At 37.5% G+C, this 10,000-nt stretch overlaps 1 protein-coding gene across 2 annotated transcripts in view; it reads left to right on the top strand.

Annotated features, from left to right (window-relative positions):
• Positions 1–8,372, top strand: part of Rabex-5 (Rabaptin-5-associated exchange factor for Rab5) — a 15,122-nt gene extending 6,750 nt beyond the window's left edge. The window contains exons 1-11 of one of the 2 annotated variants that reach the window (XM_027375496.2): positions 1–99; positions 974–1,134; positions 1,273–1,361; positions 1,495–1,660; positions 1,892–2,021; positions 2,145–2,242; positions 2,499–2,758; positions 3,055–3,186; positions 3,480–3,590; positions 4,393–4,518; positions 5,630–8,372. The exon at positions 1–99 is cut by the window's left edge and continues 295 nt beyond it. In XM_027375496.2, the coding sequence (XP_027231297.2) occupies positions 50–99; positions 974–1,134; positions 1,273–1,361; positions 1,495–1,660; positions 1,892–2,021; positions 2,145–2,242; positions 2,499–2,758; positions 3,055–3,186; positions 3,480–3,590; positions 4,393–4,518; positions 5,630–6,427 (2,121 nt within the window). In that variant the 5' untranslated portion in view covers positions 1–49 and the 3' untranslated portion in view covers positions 6,428–8,372. The remainder of the gene's footprint in view (positions 100–973; positions 1,135–1,272; positions 1,362–1,494; positions 1,661–1,891; positions 2,022–2,144; positions 2,243–2,498; positions 2,759–3,054; positions 3,187–3,479; positions 3,591–4,392; positions 4,519–5,629) is intronic. The other variant, XM_027375495.2, reaches the window with a different exon arrangement.
• Positions 8,373–10,000: the final 1,628 nt, after the last annotated feature.

Genomic DNA, 10,000 nt, shown 5'->3' with positions numbered 1-10,000 from the left:
TATTTTGAACAAGATTATTTTATTGTGTGATATATATTGGTGAGCCACTATGTCGCAAGAATTTCAGCCCTTTAGTGAAGTTGATGCTGTACAGTTACGGTAATATTTTCTTTTTTCCTTTATACTAAGTATGTCAGATATAGAATAAAAAAAAGAGGGAATAGTACGTATATGTTTGGTGTTTTGTTATTGGTTGATGTATTTTAACCACTTGCTGTCAGGGATGGCATGTGCATACATGCCATACCCATTGTGGGTGTTTAATTTAGTAATTATTTTTACATAAAGATGACTCCACAAGTACTAAGTCACCAATGAGCCAAGTACGCAGACTGCCTATCTTACCTGTTTACCTTGTTCCTTGATTTTTGATAACATTTTCTAGTATTTCATACAGCTGTTAGTAATGTCAGTAACAATATAGTAATAATAATGTTTAAAACAAAAATGACAGTGTCAATATTGATAGCATCAGTAAAAAAAATTGCCCACTTTTTCAAGGAAAAGGGAGCTCACAAGATTTACTAATTGACTCCTTTGTGGGTAAGCATTGGCAGAGCTATCTATGTGCAGAAACATTAAACCAAGCATTGCCAAAGGGAACCCACCATTTTCCCGTCAGCACTGGGTGAAATTATTACTTATGTGTGTTTTGCTGTAGTTGTTAATGTTGTTTTGAATAAGGTATGTAGATTATCCAAAGTATACAAGTATATGTTTATATTTTAGAAATCAGGAAAAGCATTATACTTTTTAGAATAGTAAGCTTAATTATTCAAATATATTACAACATATTCCATGTCATGTATTCAATGATTTTCTAGACTTTGTAGATTGTTATGTTTTATACTTTTACCAGTAAGTGGTGTAAGGAAACAGAGAGGCATGCAGGCCTATGGGTTAGAGATAGATATTATGCATTCCTGACAAATTTCTCTGACTCTGACTCGACTTTTTACTTTTGCTTTTCTAGTAAGGTGAGTCGCTCGGTCAGTGATGTGTCTGAACTGACATCAACGGCAACTTCTTTGATGAGCCGCAAGTTTGATCGCTTTGAAGAGAAAAGGCGACAGCAGCTTGACAAAAGAACAAAAGCTGTGAAATCAATCTTTCGCAAATCGCAGAGTAATAAAGGTTAGTCTGATCTGTGTGGCAAATTTGGAGAAAATGTCTTCAAAGAGACTATATTTACATAAATTGACCCATAAGAAAATGTTGAAATTCTTTTAAGTTGTTTAACTTCTTAGATATTCTGTTTCATTCTCTTTCAAGACCCAAATAAGGCAGAACAGTGGAAGGCAACCAGGCAGCTCAGTTTTGAGTCCCAGAGTGTTGGGCAGGAGTTCAATGAATTCCTAAAAGTAGGTTGAAGTTACTGTTGTTGCTTGAGAAATTTGTAAAAATGTGGAGTGCCGAGAATCATATATCCTTTATTAGGTATTGCTGCTTGAATGATAAGCACTTGTTTTAAAGTATTGCATCATTCCTTCTCAGACCCTAAACAAAGATGTGCAAATGAGGGTCAGCAAGCAGATTAATACATTTGTGGAGAAAATGTTACGCTGTGTGGAGTTTCAGTCAGTTGACGAGTCTGGAGAACAGGTGCATGACTTCTACAACTCCATGAATGAAATGATCACCATGCAGAGTCCTTACCAAGGTTAGATACTTTCAGTGTCAATATGATATGTCCATAAATATGTGCTCTATACCAGATGCTGTCTCCTCCCAAAGAAACTAGTTGTCTTCATGCTTCTACATAACATATGAAATACACAGGCATTATTCATGTATTAAGAATATTTTGATTAAGATTTTACCATCATGATTTAGGTCAGAGAAGCTAAAAGAATGTGATTCTAAATTAATTCATGTTTTCTTGGAATTGCAGAACTGACACAGGATCAGATTGATAGAATCAATGAGCTGACAGAGCGATATGTGACAACCAGGCTTTACAAGGCGTTCATCAGTGCTGTCAATGCTGTCTCTGAAGAAAAGGATCTTGCTATTCAAAACAGGTAATGTTTTCTTTTCCACTTTCTGTTTATTTATGTATTTATTTATTTTTTTATGATAATACTTGCAAGACCTTTTATAAGGAGAGCAGTGGAAGTTGACCTAACCAAACAACATGTCTCCAGAATCCGCAGCTTGGCTTGGGTCAGCAGCCAGCACTTGGAGTGTGGAGTTGATGAGACGAAGGAGGAAGTGCGTGAAGCTCTGGATCTTGTGATCACAGGTGAGATCGTTTTTTTCTAACAGAGTTTATGCCTATGACATGAAATTGAATTCACATTTATGGAATTGAGTTTAAATTTATTGAATGGAGATTACATTTATGGAATTGAGTTTAAATGTAAATATCATTTGCTACATGGACAGACATCAGATTGAATATTCAATTTTTGTCTTTGATATGATTACTTCTTGTTTTGTAATTCATGATATTTATATTTATCTATTTTTATAGTTTATATTTTGGCTTTCCTCTACAGAACTGATTGACGTCAACAGTAAGCGTGTCCCTTCAGACAAGCTGAAATGCCTTGTGTCATCTAGTCATCATGTCCTGAATCTCTTGAAACTGTCCAAAGGAGGAACCCCTGCATCAGCTGATGATTTCCTTCCAGCTCTGATATACTGTGTTCTCCAAGCAAATCCTCCATTGTTACACAGCAATATTTTATACATTACTAGTTTTGCACAGCAGACAACTCTTCAGAGTGGTGAAGCTGGATATTTCTTTACAAATCTGGTAAGTTTTTCAGTCACTGATTTTGATGTTGAAGGTGGTATTGGCTAATTTTTATTGGATTGGTAGTGTGCAGTTATATGAAAAGGCAAGGAATTAAAAAAAAAATAAAAATCAAAAATTTTTAATGGGAATAATGAGGAATCAGTGTTTTGATGATTAATACTTGAGAAACCTGTTTTGTTTCCCCAAAAATGAATGTATATAAAGAGCAGAATTCTTACTGTTTAAAAGTTACTATGTCATGACCTTTTAGTTAAGGAAGACAGAATCTCATTTTTCTCTGATTATTTTTGCAGTGCTGTGCAGTTGCATTTATTGAAAAGTTAACTGCAGAAAGCTTGGGGCTAACAGAGGACGAATTCAAGCGCTATATGTCAGGAGAAGCTCTTCCTCCTAATGCCCTGGACGGAGATACATGGCTGTGTGAGGTAAGTCATCCTTCTCCTGGTGAGTTGGGATATACTGGTTTCTTTTTCTGTGGATCAATTTCTTAAGGGGGTATCTATCATTTTGTATGGTGAATTACAGTGTTACATCATATTGTATTGCTTTTTGTTATAAACCATGGTGATGTTGATAGTACTGAGGAAATTTACTGAGGTAACTTATAAATGCTATTTATGTTGTACATAAATAGCTATATTTACAACTTTTTTATACTGACTCATTTCCTACCTCAGTTTATTTTTATTAACCTTGCTTTCTTGTTTTTTTTATTAAGGGTATGAGGGTCATGCAGCAAAATCTGAAGACTCTGGATGACCTGAAGACGCGCATGGATCGTCTCATGACTGAATCTGACACGCTGATTGATGAGATGGACAGCTTAGAGGTTAGGGAAATGAAGGATTGGAAAGCTGTAATTCTGTAATAATTCAGAATTACAGTCACACACACACCCCCCCACCATCACCACCACCACCATCACCACCACCACCACCACCACCACAAAAAAGAAAGAAAGAAAAAAAAAAAAAAAAGCTGAGGGACAGAAGTGGGCTTGCTTCTAAGTGATATTCCAAGTCCATTATTTTGACTAAGTGTATTGTTAAGTCCTTCAGGGCTGGCAGCCATTGTAAAAGTGGGATGTTGACACTTAACTAGTTGAGAACATGGTGGTGTTTATACCTGCCATGCCTGGAAAATTTAAAAAATAGGGTAAATGGTTGAAGTCAGGTTGGCTTGGTCTTTTAACTCCTTAGTGATGAAGCACTTGTGGAGCCATATGTGTTTAGACAAAATTGATACAACAGAACTACAGTGGACAGTGCATATGCCTGTCCAGAGTTTTCTAATATCAGTGACTTTTGTGATCATCTAACAATGTGTTAGTAACCATCTATCAAAAGATCTTTCTTCTTCGTCTTACTCTTCTACTCCAGAGTTAAAATTCCTTGTTTAATCAGGGATTTATGAGAGAGCAGCCCACATTGGTTTTGTTATGCACTTAGTATATAGTAAGACAAGTGTGGGACTGGTATGTGTCTAGTGTGTGTGACCTTGAATATGGTTGATAGATTGACTTGGTTGTTGATATTCAAGCATGATGCTTATCCTTTTTCATAGTTTCTTAACCACATTGATTAATAATAGATAAAAAAGAAACGTATACCACATGATAATTCTTATTCTAGACAAACGTGACAAAGGAGGTGGCAGCTGTGATGGAGAGGACGCCCTTACACATCCGTCCACGTCAAGCCAACATTGATGAAGAGGTCCCAGCATCAGACCTTCTCCCTCCTCCCCTCACACCACAGGTAGATCATACAAAAGGCTTGGATGAAAATTTGTAATAGTTCTACTGTACTTGCATCCTGTAAGGTTTGGGTGAGACATAGTAAATAGTTTTTGGTTTTAGGCATTTCTGTCCTTCTGTTAATGCAGATGAAAATGACTGTCTTTTCTCCTATTACTGACATGCACTGCTTTTTTATTTTGAACATTGCAAGAACTTGTTTTCTCAGTCTTATTATATTTATTGATAAGTATTTTTTGTGGTTAGTGTAATTAACTCACCGAACATATGTGTAGCATTATTATTTCCCCTTTTTATACAAATTGTAAAAGAAAAAAAAAATGCTAGACCTCTTTATGATTTGAATCAAATGCATGAAAATTCTGTTGTTTTTTTTCATCTCCTTCCTCAGTCTGTAGAACCTCACCTTAATGCTGATGTTGGAAGCACCTAATCTGGATGTCAAGAAAAGGTGAAATTTGGAGGTGATGTAACACTAGCTGTAGGGATGGCAAGTGCTTGTTTGGGGGAAGTGTGCAGGTATTTGCTTTCTGAAATAGCACAAAGCTAGAATGTATAAATGAAGGTTTCCTGTTACATCTTCTCATATCCTGATCTTTTGTGTTTTTTAGTTTAGGAAAGTTTAGTTGGTGTTTGTTGTTGTTTTTGGTGTTGTTGTTGTCTTTGGTGAGATTTTAGATTGATTAGTTGGAGCAAGGGTTGGCAACCAGGATGATAAAAGTATTCAGAGGACTTCTGTGATGACCTCAGCCATTTGGGTTCTTGTGAGGGTTGACAGATGAAAAAGGTTGCCGATCCTTGGTCTAGAGGGAAAGAATTAGTTGGATATGAAAAAAAGAAGTACATGTGCTTGAAGATTATCAAGACTTGACATTTAACTTCTTGATTAACATAATGTCAGTTTGTAAACCAAAGGAAACTGAAAAGAATTCCATTTTTTTCTCATTTTACACAGTTGTTAAATAAATAAAAATTCATAAATAAATAAAAATTCATAAATAAAAATTCATAAAAAATATAAAGCGATACTGGGTGTTTAATTAGAAAATAATTATTTTTTAAAAATTTTAATTCAGTATGATCAATCAATTCATTTATTTTTAAATCCCTAGACACTGAAGGAAGGAGGCCAGCAGGCTGGAGCAGAAAACGTGCCGTCCTCTACCTCAGATGCAGCAGCAGCTGGAGGTCTCCTCTCACCAATAGGGTCAGATGCTCCTCTCAGTCCAGACATTCTGGCAGCTCAACAGTCCCTCTCATTTCTTCAAGGCTTGTCAGATCTAGACTCTGGAATGTTATCAAATGGGGAAAATGATAATGATAATTCATCCCGGAGCAAAAGTGCAGCTAAAGATGGCCAGCTCAGAGCCAAGGACTCATCTTTACCAGACCTGTTGGACCCCTTTGATAACCTTGTAGTGGGAGATGCACCCAGCAGTTTACCACCAATCTTAGATCCCACTGTTTCATGTTCAAACCCTTTCCTGAATTCTGCAAACTCGCCAAAGCCTCCTGGATTGCCGGGAGCATATTCGTCCCTGCAGCCAAATAGCTCTTCTCAGCACGCTGCAGCATCAAGCTCTTCCAGTTCAACAGTGGGCGACCCTTCTCTGTACACTGGTTTCACCGTTCAAGGAGGAAGAATCCCAAACATCCCATGTGATACAGGCCACTTCCATTACTCATCTCCATGTGACCCCCTATCTCCACCACTCGAGACGCCACAGCCTTCTCTCCCACCACCATTAATTCCCATGGCCTCTGGAGGGGACGGAGGGAGCACAAGGACGTCCTCTGGGGGCAGCACTCCAAGATCTTCTGAGAAACAGCCACTGAAGAAGGAGGACACCATTGACAAAGTGTACAATGTTTTAGGGGATATTGTGCAGACTTTTGATAATCTCTTGTAGTTGGATTATTTGATTCAACATTTTTCCAGACTAATTCAAGTTGGCTTACAAATACAGATATATAGTGTAATTATAGCTGTAGTTATGGTAAATATAGTTCTGCAGGCTTTTGGCATCATGCAGGTTTTAAGTGGCAGATGTCACATATAGTGCAATTTTTTCTTTAATGCAGGTGAAGAGATTTCAGAGTTAAAACATATTAAAACATTGAAGACAGCAAAGGGTAAACTACCATGCATTAATTGAGTATCATGGAAGGAGAGGCATGAAGAAAAAGTCACATTGAGCTAAGAAAGGTGTAAAACTCCTTGAAACTTTACCGTCTTTATTACAGGAAAAATAGCTTTTAATTAAGAATAGCATTTGAGTAAGTAATAAGAAGTAGGAGTCCTTCAAGTCAGTTTTTATTCATTTTGTCTTACAATTTCATCAATATGTTATCTTCAGTCCTACCTTCTTTTATCTTTATTATGTATTTGAATGTGGTATGAAGGTTATTTTTAGCAGGAGTGACTGGAATTTGTGAAGGAGGTGTAAGAATAAAAATATAATAAAAAATGTGTGTACGTCTGTATGTATGCTACAATATCGCACGGATGCGCGCGCGCGCGCACACACACACACACACACACACACACACACACACACACACACACACACACACACACACACACACACACACACACACACACACACACACACACACACACACACACACACACACACACACACACATATAGACATACACAGACACAGAAACACACATACATATATGTGTGTGCGTGCATGCGTGTGTGCGTGTATGTGTGTCTCTGTGTGCGTGTGTTTGCCCAAAGATGTATGTGTGTGATTGTGTGCATGCGTTTGCCCAAAGATGTATGTGTGTGCATGTGTGCACATGTGTATGGGCGTGTGCATGTGCATATGGGGGTAGATGTAATCCAGTGCTGACAGGATGGCTTTATATCACATTTTATTTTTATGTCTGGGACTTCTTGTCAGACAAAATTTGTACCACCAAGGTTGGTGGACTGCTGAGTTTTACACATGACGTTTTTGTTTGTTCACACTATTTATTTAATGGAACTTGGTAGTTTAGAAAATGAGTTGCAATAGATTATCAGTTTCATATCAGATGTGTTTTTGCACCAACATAACGTTTTTTGAAGGCATTGGGTTATCATAATCATGTAGGTTTAGCACTATAAGCAAACTAGTCATTTCTATTCAGAGGGAGCTGTTGCAGAGAGGCGACTCAGCAGCATGGATCAAAACTTCATTGTCACTCGCTGATGGCTGCCATACTGCTGGTCATTTTATGCACTATATTTGGGAGGCTTAAGCAGCCTAATCTCTAAAAGAGTGTGATAAGGTTGCGTTGAATTGGCATGCGGCTAGAATCAGGATAATATAATTCTGAGTATGTTCATGGCTTGGAGAACTTGGGTATGAGTGTTGTTCTGTCTTCCCTCTTGCCAAATTGGGAGTAAAGCATAACACAAACTTTTTTTTAAAAGAGTTTGTATTCCCATGGATATGGTCAAATAAGTTGTTGTATCCTCAAGGATCTTTGAGTTCTACGATGAAATGGTGAATTAAAGTTAATGTATTAAATTACCAAGTGCAACTTCTTTATATAAGAAATGTTAGTGGTAATGGATATTGATTACTGTGTATTAGGTATGCATTCCAGTCATGGTTATGAATGTATATTTGCAATAAAGGTACTATATTTAAATTTATCATTTAAGAATGGATGAGAACAATTGACTTATGATTGTTTTGTGAGAGGTTTTTGTGCGTGTACATATATTAATATATTTACAGTATTGTATGCCAGACATCCAAAGAAAATATAAAATATGTCATTTATAAAGGTTAATGTTATTTACTGAATGTATAGTGTTCATTGCTATCTACATATTAAAAGATGAAAACGTAAAAACATGTTTTAGAACCAAAGGACACTCTTTTACCACTTAAAATATTTTACATTTATTTAAAATGCCCCCCCAATCCCATGTCTGTTGTTGCCATGTGGAGGGGAGGGGAGCTTAGGAGACAAACTGGGGATCACCCTTACTTTGGACCTTAGTCCTCAATTCAACTATTTGTGCACTGTATTCTCTTCGTCTCCTTTCCTTATCTGTCTCTTCTCCAAACCCTTTTACTATCCATTTCCTAAGGTGTGAGAGCCATGTTGAAAGGATGAAGGGCTGACTTTGTGCCAGTCATGAACAGCGTAGAGGAGCCATGGACACAGTATTCCCCAGTTTAGTTGTCAAGCCCTTGCCCCTCAAAGGGACCTAGAAAGGTGGACCACTTCTCTCCCCAACATGCCCAGGCTTACCACGTCCAGTAATATATATATTTTTTTTACCTTTATTAGGGGCAATGAGGCTTGTCCCTTTATCGGTTATCAACACTGATTTTAATTCCCCAATTCCCTGCCCTCAGGCTTTCCTTTGACCAGGGCTCTGAACACTATTACTACTCCCTCCTCAATGTGTAATGTCTGCAGGACATCTTCGCTCACTACCACTCCCTCTTCTGCAAGGCCCCGACCTCTGCAAATCTTCTGAGTATTCTGTTTAGCCCATCCAAATGGAATCAATTTTTTATGATCTCTTCTACAACCCATTACTCTGACAACACTCCTTCAATAACAAGTAGGCAAAGTTTCCTTCCACAGTTGGTGACCTGATCTCTCCCGTTATGTCAGTTACATCTGCAACCCAACCTATAACATCATCTAGTCTGAGTGACCACCATTAACCATTATTTAGAAGTATTATGAATCCAAAAGTGGTTGACTAATAGATGACACCCTGGATGTATACAAAAATAATGTTTAATACCCAGAGGCATTATTAGGATGTTGAAAAACATATCATGCCTGAAATCTTTTGACTTGAGCCTGATTTTTTTTGCTGTAATTGAAGATAATGATTATCAGAAATGAGACACCCTGCAGTTTGATGTTTCTTCTATTTCTATATCAAGATCCGGCGCTGTTTACAAAGCAATCAATTCTGGAGCTCCCGATAACCCCCCCCCCCAACTCACTACTGCTAATACCTGTATATAAAAGTAATCTTCAGAAGCACTAAGCTCTTCTTTGATAAATAGAAGTTATCTGAATTTCTGAGAAATCATAAAACGTTCTGCAGTTTTAAGTTATCAGTCATATATTTCAGTAATAGTAAATAATAATGTAGAATTACAGGTGATGATGGCCACTATATCATGATATTATGCTGATCATGATATGGTGGTGATGATGATGGTGACGAATATGGTATTGATGAGATGATGACGATGACGAAGACTACAAGTAATGATATTAAGACTTTTCCTATCAATATTCCAAATACTACTACTAAAAAAACTTAATGCGGCTTTAGGCTTATGCTGCGTTCGGAACTGCTCGTCTATCTCGTCCAGACCAGTTGGACGAGATGTTTTGACCGTTCGGAACCTCCACTTTCTCGTCCCGGACAAGTAGTCTAGTTCGTCCAACTCGCCCTCCTGCGAAGGTGGCCGAGCAGGACGAGATGACGTCACAATAGATTT

This window comes from Penaeus vannamei, chromosome 25 (assembly GCF_042767895.1).
Source record: "Penaeus vannamei isolate JL-2024 chromosome 25, ASM4276789v1, whole genome shotgun sequence".
NCBI classification, from domain to species: Eukaryota; Metazoa; Arthropoda; class Malacostraca; order Decapoda; family Penaeidae; genus Penaeus; species Penaeus vannamei.
Note: the sequence above shows the minus strand (reverse complement) of the source record. Positions and strands in the feature narration are given on the sequence as shown.